This window comes from Dunckerocampus dactyliophorus, chromosome 3, assembly GCF_027744805.1.
Source record: "Dunckerocampus dactyliophorus isolate RoL2022-P2 chromosome 3, RoL_Ddac_1.1, whole genome shotgun sequence".
NCBI classification, from domain to species: domain Eukaryota; kingdom Metazoa; phylum Chordata; class Actinopteri; order Syngnathiformes; family Syngnathidae; genus Dunckerocampus; species Dunckerocampus dactyliophorus.
This window is the reverse complement of record NC_072821.1, coordinates 35,918,855-35,935,328: the sequence shown is the minus strand read 5'-3', so window position 1 is coordinate 35,935,328 and position 16,474 is coordinate 35,918,855. Positions and strand designations below refer to the sequence as shown.

Below are 16,474 nucleotides of genomic sequence, written 5' to 3'. Positions count from 1 at the left end.
TGAGGAAGCGTTAGCAGGACGCCGTGACGGTGTCTTTGGTTTCATTCGCCGTCTTGTTTTAGTTTTTATTCTGAATTTGCACATATCTAGATCGTGTAAAAGAATAACATTTAATACATATATTCTTCGTTCAGTATAAAATCGTCTCAGGGTAGCTAAGGTTTGCTAGCTGCTGACAAAGAGACGCGAAAGTTAGCGAGAAGTAGCGCGCATGCGTCATCGCCATTTTAGACTTTTAAAGATTGCGACGAAATGATTGCAAAAGTTAGCAAAACGATGATATTCTTGTCGCGTTTGTTGTCAAGTCGCTTTACATTTTTCTTGGGGAATGTTAATTACTGTCCAGACAAACTCATCACAGTTAACTTAAAAGCTTCTCAGGTTAGCTTAGCTTGCTAGCAGCTAGCAAAGAGACGCGGAAGTGATCAACACATTTATGAGCATAGATCAAGTGTGAGTGTAAAGTGTTGTGATTGTGTGAAAATGTGTAAAGTACAAATGCTGAGAGCGTTGGTGAATCAGAGACTAACTGCAGCTGTTGAAGAAATATTTGTAGTGTTGGAAAGAACGATAGCAGAGTACGAGGAGGAACTTTCTCGAACAAAAGAGGAGAACGAGCGACAACGTCAACTGCTGGACGCTGTTTTTACGCAACATCCAGTTGCGTTACATAGAGTAGGTAAGTAGTTCTCATATGTTTGGAAGCGTTCTATTTGTTTGTTACCACTTGGCATTAAAAGCTTTTCACTCGGGGTGGGCCGATCGAGACAAAAATCCATCGTATCGATACCTAGGAGATCTATATTTTGCAGTTACTTTTTAACCCATATGTTTTTGTTTATATTGTTAAATTCATATATTGTAGTCTTGTGTAAAAGGGATTGTAGGATTTAAATCAGAGCCAATAGTAGATTTGATCTTTTTTTTGTTTACCTATCTTGCACTATTGCCTTTATTTTGCTCATTCATAATAAAAGGGAATCATTGTATTACTTTGTTGATATTGTGACATTGTCTTATGTTGTTGCATTCATATGATGCCAAAAACTTGCAATATGTCCCACCTTTCATGTACTCCACTTGAGGATGATCCATTGCTTGATCGTCAAATAAATCACAGTACAGTCTTGTGGATATTTATTGAATCTGCCAGTCACTATACACGCTCATACAAGGGGAAAGCATGACGTCACCCCATGAGATGTTTTTTTTCCCACGTACGACTCCACGTGTCAGTCAGGTACCGTGACTATTGATGAGCTCCTCAGGAACATTGTCAGAGCATATGCTGGTGCAGGACAATGCCTCATGTGATGGAGCAAAGCCAGACATTTCTATAGCATGTGTTTGTCTTCCTGTGTCTTGCAGATGTCACTGAAGAAGATGTTCCCCATGAGCAGGAGGAGCCACAGCCCACCCACATTAAAGAAGAAGAGGTGGATCACAGCATCAGTCAGGAGGGAGAGCATCTTGAAGGACTGGAGGAGTTCCCAGTGATTGGTGTCATTGTGAAGAGTGAAGATGATGAAGACAAAGATGAAAGTGAGGAGAAGAGAGAGGTGGAGCCTCCAAGCAGCAGCTCAACTGAACACAAAACAACAGAAGCTGATGGAGACCACTGTGGAGGATCACAAGCAGACAACCTCTTAGCTCCACTATCAGATAGTGACGACACAACGTCACACTCTCCTGACACTGATGATGAAGACGCTAAAGCTGATATGACATGTCACACTGACAGCAAAATCTTGAAATGCTCTCACTGTGACAAAACTTTTAATGACCGTAGTAATCTGAAAAGACACATGAGATATCACACAGGAGAGAAACCATTCATCTGCTCGGTTTGCGGCAAAAGATTCTTTCAGAAGTCACATTTGACAGTACATGTAAGATTACACACTGGGGAGAAACCTTTTACCTGTTCAGTGTGTGGTGTAGGTTTTGTACAAAATCAATCTTTGAAGATACACATGAGAATACACACTGGTGAAAAACCTTTTACTTGTTCAGTCTGTGGTATCGGCTTTAGACAAAAGCCATGTTTGAAACATCACATGAAAAGACACACTGGGGAAAAACCTTTTAGCTGTTCTATCTGCGGTAGAACATTCTACGGGAAGACACATTTGACAGCGCACACCAGAACACACACTGGAGAAAAACCTTTTTCTTGTTCGGTGTGTGGTATAGGTTTTGCTCGAAAAGATGAGTTGAAAGTACACATGAGAAGACACACTGGTGAGAAAGTGTTTAGTTGCAGTGTGTGTGGTGAAAGATTCTCTTATAAGTACCAGCTTAACAATCACAAGTGTGCTGGTGAGAACAGCAGCAGTAAATGAAGCTGCAGGACTTGAAATCAGCTGTCAACACTTTTGTCTTGTCCCCCCTCACTTACCTTCCTTAGCAGTGTCATTTGCAGACCGGTAACTGAGGCTGAGTTCAACTCTTGATCCTTTTACCCCCCTTAAATTGTAAAAAAAAAAAAAAAAAAAGTTGTTCTTCCCTTGCTGAAAGGAGGGTCTGATATTAACTACAGGACAATATCAAAGTTTTGTAGCAGTCTTTTGAGAAATTGTTGCTGTACAGCTTTATACAGTATTTTATCAAACGACTTGGTTTCTAAACGCTACACAGTACAATAACTTCTGCAGTTAAAGTAGTTAATATAATTGAGTCTCTTGATGGTAAAAAGGTCTGTACAGTTATTTTTTTGGCTTGTCAAAAGCCAAAGTTTGACTACAACATCATATATTGTTGTGTGTGTAGCACAATCTTGTTGCTTCTGCCATTTAAATTCAATAAAAAAATTAAACGCTGTGATAGTCACTTTTATTTCAGAGGTGACTGAACATGCATTTATTAATGTAATGTACGTAGCATACTTATGAATACACTATTAATAAAGTAAATGAGGATAATATATCGAAGCTGGTATATGCGATTTGCCGATATTAGGCATGTGTTCCCTGTAAAATAAATAGTGTGTACTTAAACGGTTTGTCAGCAAGTACTAAAGCAAAGTCAAACATTTTGTCCCTCTGGCGTGCCATAAACAATGGACCAACGATGGCTGCCGGTGTGAGCATGCGCAATGTTATTTGCCGCACCCGTCTGTTTTTTTTTTACTCGACAGTCGACACAATCTCCCATTGTCGCTCTTCTTGTTCCACAAATGAGTAAAATCGGCGATAATGCGCTCATAACCTTGTTTTCCCCGATTTCTATCACGAACCACACCATAAATAATTCATGTTTAGTGTCTGCACAAGCTTATCTGTTCACGTTGAAGCATTTCAGGCTAGCTTAGCGTGCTAGCTGCTAACAAAGAGACGCGGAAGTTATCAACACATCGCGAGGCAGAGATCAAGTGTGAGTAAAAGAAAGTGTTGTGATTGTGTGAAAACGTGTCAAGTACGAACGCCGAGAAACTAACGGCAGCTGGAGAAGTATTTGTAGTTAGAAAGAACGACAGCAGGAGTGCGAGGAGGAACATCAACGACCGAACGCCGTTTTCAAGAAGACTCAAGTTGAAATAATCAGGTTAGTGACTGACTGTCAACTGGCAGACCTTTGCCTTCCTGTACTCAGCAGAATATCTCCCTACCTGCCAGAAGTAGTCCAACTTGTAACAAACAAACTTGTAACCATCTACAAATAGATTTAAGATATTTATTTATGTAAAGCAGCCAAGGACAAAAGTTCATTTCGGTTACACATTCACAGTTTCAATTTAAGGTAATCCAAATACTGAAGTTGATATTAAATAATTCACAAATCAATTCAAAGATACTTACGGTAATTCCTCAATAGTTGTGTACATAAACTCAGTAGTATGCCAGCCAAAAAAACCTACGTAGAGCTCATTATACACAGTTCGAGTTAGCATTTGCTATCAAACATTACAGACATACAAGGAATGAAAATTATTATGCAAAAGGAAATGCAGCCGAAGTCAAGGCAACATATTAAAAAGGTGCAAGGAAAGGGCACATTTTCCGAATCATCGTGAAATAATAGTTTCACAAACCAAAGCATAGAAAACATGCATTTCTCCAGTGGAGTTCAGGACGTAGAGCAGAGCAATCAAAAACTGACTTTTTCAGATAACAGATAACTTTTGTTATACATCTAGTGCCACTTGGATATTTTTTAAAGCAACATCTGCTAAGAAGTTATAGAATTACAAGAACAAACTGCATCACAGCTTTGTGGTCTAGGTGAAAAAGCCTATCATCAACTATCAACTTCACTCATTGCTCTTTTTTTTCAGTTTTTTATATATATAATAAATATTTCAACTTTTGTCTTTAATAATGTTCATAGATTTTCTTCTCATAATAATACAACTTGTCCATTTTTTTTAATTTAGGTTCTCATAAAATCACGCATTTTTTTCTTGTTAGAATATGACTTTTTTCTCAATATTTAATTTTTATAATAATAATTTTTATTGCTCTTGTCAGTGAAAGGTTTCATAAACTAGGAATTTTTGAGGTGTTGTGGTGCAACATAAACCAAGCAAGTAATAATATCACATTTTACAAAAGTATAAGGGCATGCAAAATAAAAATACACTAAGTTAAAGAAAATAAACACAATATAAGTTAAGATACATACACTAACATTTTTTTTAAATTTTGACTTTATTCTCTCAAAATGACATCTTTTTTTTCATTTGAGTGTACTGTTTTTTCTCCCCAACTATTTCAACTTTCTTTTTGTGAATTTTCTTCTTGTAATAACCTCCATTCATCTATTTTCTATGCCGCTTATCCTCACTAGGGGTATGCTGGAGCCCATCCCAGCTGACTATCAGGGAGAGGTTCAACAAACCGCGTCTGAAGCGTGCAAACAACCGTCAAGCTTGCTCACTCCTGACTAGCGTATATTTGTATACTTGCAATTTGCAGTGACTGCAAATGCTTTTCTATCGTGCAAGACGCCGGATTTACCAAACTTGAGGAGTTCCTCGAGCCACGCTTTGCCATGCCTTATCGCAAGTGTTTCTCAGATGTTTGCTGACAGTTGTACAATGTTGTTAACAGCCACGTCAAGAAGCTAATTGCTGATACTGTATCCATTAGCTTCACAACAGATATGTGTTAATTCCACAAGAGGAGATATGTCATGTGACACATATCAGTAGCGGTTGATATTATAATCGAAAATTGGACAATATCTGATATCGGCCAAAAAGCCAATATCGGACATGCCTACTTTCTACAGGACCTGACCTCTCGCTGTCTTTGTCAAAAAAGCGACCGGTTTCAAAACTAGCAACTGTTTCCGGTCTTATTGGACATTTTTAGAGTCTCTAACGTGAACGAATGTAATGCTCTTCTCACCCAGCAGTGGGTCATGACGTGGGCCCGCTAACCATGGTGGCAAAGGCCTGACCACACCCACTGACATCCACAGGTGGTTGTGAATGGTCAAACTTACGTCCAGACTAATAAAGGAGAGAGGGACCATCAGTGTAGCCATCCCAAGGGACAGCAACATCTGGCTGTGACACCCGGACTCGTGAGTGTCAGTGTCTTTGTTGTTCCCAGGATTGGAGATCTCAGATGGTCCTGTACCTCTACCCCTCGAATGCTGTGATTAGCACAGGCACCATCCTTACCTTGCCTGCTGCTCTGTAATAGTGCATCTCTTTATATTTCGTCTGTAGTTACCGCATGTTTGTCTTGTTTCGTGCCCTGCAGGCGTGAGTGAAGAGGATCTTCCCCACTGAGCAGCAGGAGTGGAGCTTCAGGATGGAACAGGAGGAGCCCCTTCAGGTTAAAGAGGAAGAAGAGGATCACCGCATCAGTCAGGAGAAGCTTGAAGGACCGGAGGAGTTCCCAGTGATTTGTGTCATTGTGAAAAGTGAAGATGATGAAGACAAAGGTCGACGTGAGGAGAAGAGAGAGGTGGAGCCTCTGACCTGCAGCTCAACTCGACGCATGACAAGAGAAGCTGATGGAAACAACTGTGCAGGATCACAAGCAGGCAGCCTCCTAGCTCCGCTATCGGATAGCGACGACAAAACGTCGCACTCCCCTGACACTGATGATGAAGGCTCTAAAGCTGATCTGACATGTCACACTGACAACACACACTTTAAATGCTCTCACTGTGACAAAACATTTGGCAACAAGAAGAATCTCACGCGACATTTGAGATGTCACACTGGAGAAAAACCATTCAGTTGCTCAGTGTGTGGCAAAAGCTTCTCAATAAAGGGTGGTTTGACAGCACACACGAGAACGCACACAGGAGAGAAACCCTTCCTTTGCTCAGTGTGTGGTAAAAGTTTCTCTTTACGAGGCAATTTGTTAATGCATTCCAGGACGCACACCGGAGAGAGACCTTTTTCCTGCTCAATCTGCAATTCCAGTTTTGGAGTTCATGCCGTGTTGATCAAGCACATGCGAACGCACACCGGAGAGAAACCTTTTGCCTGCTCATTTTGTGGCAAAAGATTTGCCGAAAGTTCGCATTTAATAACACACGTCAGGTCACACACTGGCGAAAAGCCGTTTTCCTGCTCCGTCTGCAAAACAAGCTTCAGTGATCGTTCGGGGTTAGTGAAACACACGAGGACGCACACCGGGGAGAAACCTTTCACCTGTTCGGTTTGCGGAAAAAGGTTCTCTATCAAGGGACACATGAAAACGCACGAAAGGACGCACACGGGAGAAAAACCGTACTCCTGCTCGTTCTGCGACAAAAGTTTTGCCGACCGTTCAGCTTTTGTTCGACACACGAGGACACACACTGGTGAGAAAGTGTTCAGTTGCAGTGTGTGCGACGAAAGGTTTTCTTACAAGTACCAGGTTAACAATCACAAGTGCGCTGGTGAGAACAGCACGAGTCAGTGAAGCTGCAGGACGTCGAACTGTCAAGACTTTGACGTCATTGCTGTGTGCTTAACGTTCTGCAGCTGCTTCTTTTTTTCTGTTTGTATTCATACTGAATCATAATGGTATTCCTAGTGACAAACTATTATAGGAACAATGTCATGTTCTCCTGTAGACTCCCTTCTTTTGGATGTGCTGGAGGGCCTGGGTGTTGTCGGCTGTCTAGTCTGCATCGGTGCTGTCAGGATGGATGTGATGTCACAGTGACAAAAGCATCAGTAGTCCACAAGCTTTGCTATCTCCAATCACTTCAGATGCTGTTTTGCTTTGGAGCAAGGCAGAGTTTGTCTCGTTGGGGATGGATGAAAGACTTTGGACATGAGAGCCGTGACTGCTAGAAATATTTCAACTGATGATGTGTCTGTATGTGGTGAAATATGCCTTGATAAATATTTGAAAGCGAAATTTGCAGATTGTGAAATCGAGGTGCACAATAAAAAGGGTATTTTTGGAGAGCTAAGTAGCGGCATGTCTAATTTTCAATAAACAATTGGAATTCCAAGTATTTTAGTAATGCCAAAGTCAATGACACAAGTCACCATTCACACTTATTTATAGCAGGTGTGTGCAAAGTGCGGCCCGGGGGCCAGTTGTTGGCCCATTGTACAAATACAATTTAACAAAAAAACTAAAAGAAAACAGCAAAAATGCAGAAATTTTTCAAGGATTAAGTCAAAATAAGGGCTGCACGGTGGCCTAGTGGTTAGCATGTTGGCCACACAGGCAATCTGGAAAATCTGGGTTCGACTCTCCTTTTGGGCATCTCTGTGTGGAGTTTGCATGTTCTCCTCATGCGTGTGTGGGTTTTCTCCGCACCAATTCACCACACCCCACTCCCTCCCGCTGCAGGTCTGACACTTATGACCAGCAGCATGGGAGCACCACAGGGAACTGAGCTCTCTCCTGTTGTGTTTACGCTGTAAATGTTCGATTTTCAGTCCAACTCGAAGCTCTGCCATGTATCTAAGTATGTGGACGACACGCCCATCATGGGATGTATTAGGAATGGATAGGAGGATGAGTACAGAAAACTGATCTACAACTTTGTCAACTGGTGCGACACAAACCATCTGCATATCAACACCGCCAAGACCAGAGATGGTTTGGTTTGGTTTGGTGTAGTTTATTTGAACACGAAGGTTACTACGGAATACATCTCATGAACATTCTTTCACAGTTCCACATGTCCAAAAGGAGTAGGAAGAAGCAAAGCTTATTTAATCCTACGCCCCATCCATTCCACATCTAGTACACCTGTAGTTCACTTCCTGCATTCCATGTCATGTTTTCTATGATCATCAGAATAATAATACATAATAAATAACAGTAAGAAGACGAAAAAGTATATATATATATATATGTGTGTGTGTGTGTATATATATATATATATATATATATATATATATATATATATATATATATAAAATAAATAAATAAAACAAAACTTCAAAAAAAAAAACGAACCTGACAGAACATCATTGTGATAATCAGGACTCTTCTGCCTTGTATTTAGCAAACATCAACTGCTTGTATTGTTTTTTGAATTTGCTCATCTCGGTACATTGTTTGAGTTCTTTACTCAATCCATTCCATAATTTAATTCCACACACGGAAATGCTGTGGGTTTTCAGCGTAGTTCTCGCGTATAAATGTTTTAAGTTTAATTTTCCTCTCAGATCATATTTCTCCTCTCTAATTGAGAAATAATGTTTGAGGTTTTTGGGTAACGATTTATTATTAACTTTATGCATTATTCTAGCGGTTTGAAAGAATACTAATTCTGCAAATTTTAATATCTGTGATTTTAAAAATAGATGGTTTGTATGTTGTCTATACTTGGCATTGTGAATGATCCTCACAGATCTTTTTTGCAGTACAGTGAGTGAGTGAAGATTGCTTTTGTAATTATTACCCATATCTCCACACAATACATTAAATATGCTAATAATAAGGAACAGTACAGGATGTGGAGTGATTTTTGGTCAAGAACATATTTTGCTTTATTCAATATAGAGATATTTCTCGCCACCTTTTGTTGTATATATTTAATATGAGATTTCAAACTCATTTTTTCGTCTATTTTAACCCCCAGGAAATTATATTCTTCCACTTTTTCATTGTCCACTCCGTTAATTTGTATTTGGTCGTACATCTTCCTTCTGCTATTTCCAAATAGGATTATTTTAGTTTTACTTAAATTCAAGGATAATCTGTTCATGTCAAACCATGACTTTAATATGACCATTTTATCCTTGACCTTTTTAATGAGTTCATGTATGCTTTCACCAGAACAAAAAGCGGTAGTATCATCCGCAAATAAGACCAACTTTAAGTCCTTTGTTACTTTACAAATGTCGTTGATTGAACAGTTTTGGTCCCAATATGGACCCCTGGGGTACTCCACACGTGGTGTATAAACTCCCAGATGTGTATTCTCCTAGCTTTACAAATTGTTTCCTCTTTGCTAGGTAGCTTTTAACCCAATACAAAACTACAAGTAATCCTCTAATTCCGTACCTTTCTAATTTTGAAATTAAAATATTGTGATTAATTGTATCGAAAGCTTTTGTCAGATCCATGAATACAGCAGCTGCACATCTTCTGTTATCTATAGCAGTGGTGGTGGACTTTAGGAGAAAGAGGACACACCCAGAACCTGTTCTCATTAAAGGTGACCGTGAGGAGGTGTTTCACACCTACAGATACCTGGGAGTGCATCTAGATGGTAAACTGGACTGGACTGCCAACATGGATGCTCTATGCAGGAAAGGGCAGAGTCATCTGTACTTCCTCAGAAGGCCTTTCCATCATCGACAACCACAATCATCTCCCAATTGAAGATCAGTTTCAGTGGCAGGGAAACAGGCATCAAAAACAATCACAATAACAATGTACAAAACTGCCTAGCTGTGCCTAACTGTTTCCAAAGTATATTAGTGCGTGTGTGACTGTATAAAGGAGAGGAAATAACTTAAATTTCTTTGTAGAAATGCGCTTTATGAAAGTAAGTACATTTACTCGTATTCATTTACAGCGCAGCCTTGACACATCCAAAATGGCGGCGACGCTTGGTGTGGCGTCTGTATATGTCTACGGCTTGAGAGGCTTCAAGGTGCGTCGAGACGACTTCATCCGGACACGAATAAATGGTATAATGATATGATATTACTGCCACTCAATCTCTTTGTCCTTCACATTCAGTAGTTAAGTATTTTTTATATTGTCCGTTGTGTTTTTCTCCGAAGGCTACCGGAAGAATATTTCCAAAATGGCGATCAATGTGCACATGCGCTGTATTGATTTGCTTCCATATGGACCAATAATCAAATACAGTTCTCCTCCCCATTTTTAAGAAATCAAAGGAGACACCGGAGGATCTTTCGTAGCAACGCTTGACCAAACGTTGAACCATTTCGAGAAGCACTGGGCGGTAACCAGGTGGCTCAACTTCAGCGAGTTCGTCATTACACTGCGCCTTTTACTCTCTGGATTACGTCACATGCACCCCAAAGCCTCGGAACACTCTAACCGGTGAGAATGTTTTTATTGAACGACTGTTTATGTTTTGATCATTGAACAGAGACAAAACATCGCACTCTGTTACAGTCACTCATATAATAGTTGTTGTGTTAAGAAGAAGGATATATATGTAGTGCAATAGAGTAAACGTGAACTCGATTGTCTCGGTGAACTTTAAAGCTAGCTTAGCTTGCTAGCTGCTAACAAAGAGACGCGGAAGCGATCGACACTTTGCTAAACAAGATCAAGTGCGAGTAAGTTAAGTGTTGGGATTGTGTGAACATGTGCGAAAAAACGATAGCAGAGTACGAGGAGGACAGAGTACAGAGGAGAACGAGCGACAACGTCAACTACAGGACGCTGTTTTCAAGAAGCATAAAGTTGTGTTAGAACCGAGGCTTCAAAATTGCTCACATGTCAGGGGAACTTCTTCAGGCCTACACACTCATGCATCCAAGGACATGCGCATTTGTACACACATCCCGTCCCTCATCCATCGTCGCGATATCCCTCCCGGGGCTGGCGAGATGGGGGCCATAGCTCGCCCCGATTATGGAAACCCTTTCCTCCCTTCCCTGGTGCAAGTCTCGTGTTCTAGTCGAAAAAGTGTGCTTATTTGTGCCTATGTATGCTGTTTTTTTGACAATCCCATAATGTACTCCCCAGTTACTTAGTTTGGAATTGTCTTTTTTTCCTCCCCTCTCCTCTTGTTGTTCCCTTTCGTCTCCCTCCTCCATCGCCCAGTCACCCTGTCCTGTCTACCACCCAACCCCCCCCAATAGTATGCTGTATATGTATGGACGGATAATTGCACATTTTTGCTTGTACCTCAGTATACAGTAAGTGATGAGTAAAGGCCATTCTGATTAACTTAATTCCTACAAAGCTTTTCTTTGACACGTTAATCTGCATGTGAAAGACAGCTTCAGGCATGCTCTGTATGACAGACATATTTATGAGAAGAGATGCGTTTCATAAAGCATGTATTTGTCTTCTTATGTACTGCAGACTTCAGTGAAGAATATATCCCCCCTAAGCAGCAGAAGTGGAGCTTCAAGATGGAGCAGCATGAGCCACAGCACCTCCACATTAAAAAGGAAGAGAGAGGGCCTCACCTCCCACGCTTTAAAGACGAAATGGAGGAGGAGCCACAGCCCCCACACGTTAAAGAGGAAGAGGAGGATCACAGCATCAGTCAGGAAGGAGAGCAACTTGATGGATTGGAGGAGTTCCGAGTGATTGTTGTCCCTGTGAAGAGTGAAGATGATGAAGACAAAGGTGAAAGTGAGGAGAAGAGAGAGGTGGAGCCTCCAAGCAGCAGCTCAACTCAACACATGACAACAGAAGCTGATGGAGACCACTGTGGAGGATCACAAGCAGACAACCTCTTAGCTCCACTATCAGATAGTGACGACACAACGTCACACTCTCCTGACACTGATGATGAAGACTCTAAAGCTGATATGACATGTCACACTGACAACACACACTTTAAATGCTCTCAATGTGACAAAACTTTAAAAAACCGTCGTAATCTGAACGTACACATGAGAAGTCACACAGGAGAGAAACCATTCTTGTGCTCAGTTTGTGGTAAATCATTCTCTCAGAAGCAATATTTGACAGAACATACAAGAAAACACACTGGAGAGAAACCATATTCCTGTTCAATATGTGGTGTAGCTTTTGCCCGAAATAATGATTTGAAAGTACACATGAGAAGACACACTGGTGAGAAACCTTTTACCTGTTCAACCTGTGGTAACAAATTCTCTAGAAAGGCAATTTTGAAAATACACACAATGACACACACTAGGGAAAAACCATATGCCTGTTTAATCTGTAAGAAAAGCTTTTCTATTCGAGCAGCACTTGTAAGACACACAAGAACACACACAGACAACCTCTGCTCTCAGTGTGACAAAACCTTTCGCTTTAAGTCACAGTTAAATACCCACATGATGATCCACACTGGACAAAAACCTTTTGTCTGTTCAATCTGTGGTAAAATATTCTCTCTGAAGTCAAATTTGAAGTTACACACAAGAACTCACACAGGAGAACAACCTTTTGCATGTTCAATCTGCGGTAAAAGATTCTCTCTGAAGTCAAACTTGAATTTACACACAAGATGTCACACTGGAGAGAAACCTTTTACTTGTTCAGTCTGCAGTAAAAGGTTCTCTAAGAAATCAAATTTGGAAGTACACACAAGGACTCACACTGGAGAGAAACCTTTTACCTGTTCGGTGTGTGGTACAGGTTTTGCACGAAATGATGATTTGAAGACTCACATGAGAAAACACACTGGAGAGAAACCTTTTTCCTGTTCGGTGTGTGGTATAGGTTTTGCTCGAAAAGGTGAGTTGACAGTACACATGAGAAGACACACTGGAGAAAAAGTGTTCAGTTGCAGTGTGTGTGATGAAAGATTCTCTTATAAGTACCAGATTAACAATCACAAGTGTGCTGGTGAGAACAGCAGCAGGAAATGAAGCTGCAGGACTTAAAATAAAGTGTCGAGACTTTGATCACTTTGATTTTCAAACATCATCACATTTGAAATTGTTGTGCGAGTCACACGATCTTGTTAATATGCTTCTAGCATTTAAATGTCAGTAAATAACCTGGTGGTGTTTTGATTTGGAAAGACTTAAAAGTGTTTCATTTCTCAGAGAAAGCTGATAGGGGTGTGTCAGTGTCCCAGTTGTTTAAAATTGCATCATGTTCACGTGTGAAACAATGTTCTTATGTGTGTGTGTGTACTTTGGGCCTCTTGCAGCACGTACCTCTCTCCTCTCTTTTGTACAGTTGAAACCGGAAGCTCTCTGCAGCAAAAATGGGGAAAAAAGGGCAAAAATGGAGTTAATGTTAATAAAATGCTTTTCACCTACATGACAATGCTGAGATTCTTGAAATATTCAGTACACAACGTCATCGCATATCTACATGTGCTGCTTTACAAAATATCACATTGGCAAATTTGCATCATTTCATTTTTTTACTCAGTGGGCCTCACTGGAAAAACATTTGGACGCCCCTGATTAATAGCTTTGAGTCACCAAAATTGGCACGCATCCAATGTGATTTCAATATTATAATTGGCACAATTTGTTTTTTTGTGAAGTTGTTTAGCTTGTATCTGCAACGTCTTGGATATCTGTCAACTCCAGAATGTTACCAACTCCTTAAGTCTATGACTGAAAAACTTGTCGTAGGCTCCACACACAGAGATGCTTGGAAACACATTTTACCCCTTCAGACTTTTTTGTCTGTAGCAACCTTTAGGAATGAGGAGAATAAGAAGACGTGGCAGGAGAGATCAGTGTTGCCAATTGTCGACTTTGTCGCTATGTTTAGCAAGTATTCAGACCCCTCTAGATCAGGGGCAAAAAAACTTGCTTTGACCGTGGGCCACAATGCATTAATGGCTGCCTTCAGAGGGCCCCATGTAACTGTGAAACCATATAAATGTACAATCGCCTCATGATATGAGTACATATTTGATTACTGACATTCATTATTGATTTACTTACTTACATTGACATCAGGAAATTTTAGTATACAATTCACTCAATTCATTTTAAATGGGGTTTGAAGAACAATGTAAAACCATTGAAAAACAAATGAATACAAATAATAAAATAATGAAAAATATATATGAAAAAGAAACATATATTAAAATATATATACTGTATATAAACTATGTACAGTATAATACAAAATGTAAAACATATATATAAAATATATTTAAAATATTTATAATTGTCTCTTTCATGTGCATTGCTTCCAGGCTTTCACAGGCCACATGAAATGATATGACTGGTCGACTCTGGCCCCTGGGCCTTGAGTATGACATCTCAGTTTCCAAATAGGAAATAATGGAAATACAAATACAGGTAATCAGTTCTAGTGTCAATTATATATATTATGAAACATTTATTAGCTGTGCAGGCAATGTTTTAAGTCACATTTTAATGTTGTCATAAAAGTGTAAAAAAGAAATTATCAACTGCAATACGTAAAGTAAAACAACTCTGGAGGTCATGAAGAGTGGACAACAGTAAGCAAAACTTATTTTTTTTTTATTTTTAACAAATTGTTCCAAGCAGACATACTATCCTGTGTCGCAATAAATTTAATTTCCACTTTAATTGTTTAACGTGCATCATGTTCATGTGTGAAAGAATGCTAAGGTGGTACATATAAGAGAATCTTTCATCACACACACACTTCAATGTGACTCTTTCTCCACAGTGTGTATTCTCATGTGTTTTTTCAAATGATCTTTGCGTGCAAAACGTATCCCACATGCCGAACATGCAAACGGTTTCTCTCCAGTGTGTATTCTCATGTGTTTTTTCAGATCACCTTTTCGAGCAAAACCAACGCCACATGCTGAACAGGTAAAAGGTTTCTCTCCAGTGTGTGTTCTCGTGTGTTTTTTCAAATCATCTTTTCGCGTTAAACCTATACCACACGCCGAACAGGTAAAAGGTTTCTCTCCAGTGTGAGTTCTTGTGTGTAGATCCAAATTTGACTTCATAGTGAATTTTTTACCGCACAGTGAACAGGGAAAGGGTTTTTCCCCAGTGTGTATTCTCATGTGTATTTTCAGATGATGATTTCGTACAAATCGTATACCACATGCTAAACAAGAAAAAGGTTTTTCTCCAGTGTGTATTCTTGTGTGTGCTGTCAAATGTACTTTGCGAGAGAATCTTTTACCACACGCTGAGCAAAGAAAGGGTTTTTCTCCTGTGTGTATCATCATGTGTCTTTTTAAATGTGACTTGAAGCTAAAGGTTTTGTCACAGTGAGAGCATTTAAAGTGTGTGTTGTCAGTGTGACATGTCATATCAGCTTTAGAGTCTTTATCATCAGTGTCAGGAGAGTGCGACGTTGTGTCGTCACTATCTGATAGTGGAGATAAGAGGTTGTCTGCTTGTGATCCTCCACAGTGGTCTCCATCGGCTTCTGTTGTCATGTGTTGAGTTGAGCTGCTGCTTGGAGGTTCCACCTCTCTCTTCTCCTCACTTTCACCTTTGTCTTCATCATCTTCACTCTTCACAATCGCTCTAAACTCCTCCAATCCTTCAAGATGCTCTCCCTCCTGACTGATGCTGTGAGACTCCTCTTTAAGATGGGGAGGCTGTGTCTCCATCTCTTCCTTTTTAACGTGAGGCAGCTTTGGCTCCTCATCCAGTTCCTCTTTAATGTGGAGGGGCTGTGGCTCCTCCTGCTCCATCCTGAAGCTCCACTCCTGCTGATTAGGGAGAATATCTTCTTCACTGAAGTCTGCAGGACACAAGAAGACAAACACATACTTTATGAAACGCATCTCCACTCATAAATATTGGTTTATCATACAGAGCATGTCTGAAGCTGTCTTTCACGTGCAGGTTAACACGTCCCACTGTGTGGGATGAAACAAACCTGCTCTGTGTAACACAACTTGATGGTTCTTAAAAACAGTGTCCAGTAGTTGACGTTGTAGCTCGTTCTGCTCTTTTGTTCGAGAAAGCTTCTCCTAGTATTTTGCAACTTTCACACTTTCTCACACAATCCCAACACTTTACTGACACTTTACACACTTCTCTTTGTTAGCAGCTAGCAAGCTAAATAAGCCTGAGGAGCTCCAAAGTTCACCGAGACAACAATAGAATTCACGTTAACTCTATCACACGATGCATATATCGTTCTATCTAACACAACAAATATTTCCTGACTTTGTGACTTTGTCTCTGATGAACTGACAAAACATAACCGGTCCTTCAATTAAAAAACATTCTTACAGGTTCGAGTGTTCCGAGGTGTTGGAGCATGGCAAGTAATCTAGAAAGTAAAAAGGGCGGTGTAGTGACGTAATCGCTGATATTGCACCGCCTGGTTTCCGCCCAGTTCTTCTCGAAATGGTTGAACATTTGGTCAAGCGTTGCTTAGAAAGATTCTCCCGTGTCTCATTTGAATTTTTAAAATGGCATGTATAATTGTCATTATTGGTTGACGTAGAATCACCATTTGTTTTGGTTATGATCAAAAAAAAAAAA

The 16,474-nt window shown here is 40.1% G+C and overlaps 4 protein-coding genes across 5 annotated transcripts; 3 read left to right on the top strand and 1 right to left on the bottom strand.

The window, feature by feature from the left end:
- The first annotated feature begins 8 nt into the window (after positions 1–8).
- Positions 9–2,894, top strand: LOC129178268 (gastrula zinc finger protein XlCGF57.1-like). Its single transcript, XM_054770327.1, has 2 exons — positions 9–679; positions 1,369–2,894. The coding sequence occupies exons 1-2, from the start codon at positions 484–486 to the stop codon at positions 2,340–2,342; spliced, it is 1,170 nt and encodes a 389-aa protein (XP_054626302.1). The 5' UTR covers positions 9–483; the 3' UTR covers positions 2,343–2,894.
- A 225-nt stretch (positions 2,895–3,119) lies between these two features.
- On the top strand, positions 3,120–8,233 carry LOC129178281 (gastrula zinc finger protein XlCGF17.1-like). Of its 2 annotated transcripts, XM_054770345.1 has the most exons (3): positions 3,120–3,543; positions 5,353–5,526; positions 5,709–8,233. In XM_054770345.1, the coding sequence occupies exon 3, from the start codon at positions 5,760–5,762 to the stop codon at positions 6,864–6,866; it is 1,107 nt and encodes a 368-aa protein (XP_054626320.1). In that variant the 5' UTR covers positions 3,120–3,543; positions 5,353–5,526; positions 5,709–5,759; the 3' UTR covers positions 6,867–8,233. The 2 variants fall into 2 exon arrangements, with proteins under 2 accessions (XP_054626320.1, XP_054626319.1); XM_054770344.1 differs by lacking the exon at positions 5,353–5,526.
- A 1,727-nt stretch (positions 8,234–9,960) lies between these two features.
- On the top strand, positions 9,961–13,317 carry LOC129179156 (zinc finger protein OZF-like). Its single transcript, XM_054772035.1, has 2 exons — positions 9,961–10,054; positions 11,433–13,317. The coding sequence occupies exons 1-2, from the start codon at positions 9,961–9,963 to the stop codon at positions 12,917–12,919; spliced, it is 1,581 nt and encodes a 526-aa protein (XP_054628010.1). The 3' UTR covers positions 12,920–13,317.
- Positions 13,318–14,559: 1,242 nt separating this feature from the next.
- Positions 14,560–16,255, bottom strand: LOC129178292 (zinc finger protein 239-like). The gene is made up of 2 exons (XM_054770363.1): positions 16,220–16,255; positions 14,560–15,722 (listed from the first exon to the last, which is right to left on the bottom strand). Exon 2 carries the CDS (start codon positions 15,670–15,672, stop codon positions 14,659–14,661), a length of 1,014 nt encoding a protein of 337 aa, XP_054626338.1. The 5' UTR covers positions 15,673–15,722; positions 16,220–16,255; the 3' UTR covers positions 14,560–14,658.
- Positions 16,256–16,474: the final 219 nt, after the last annotated feature.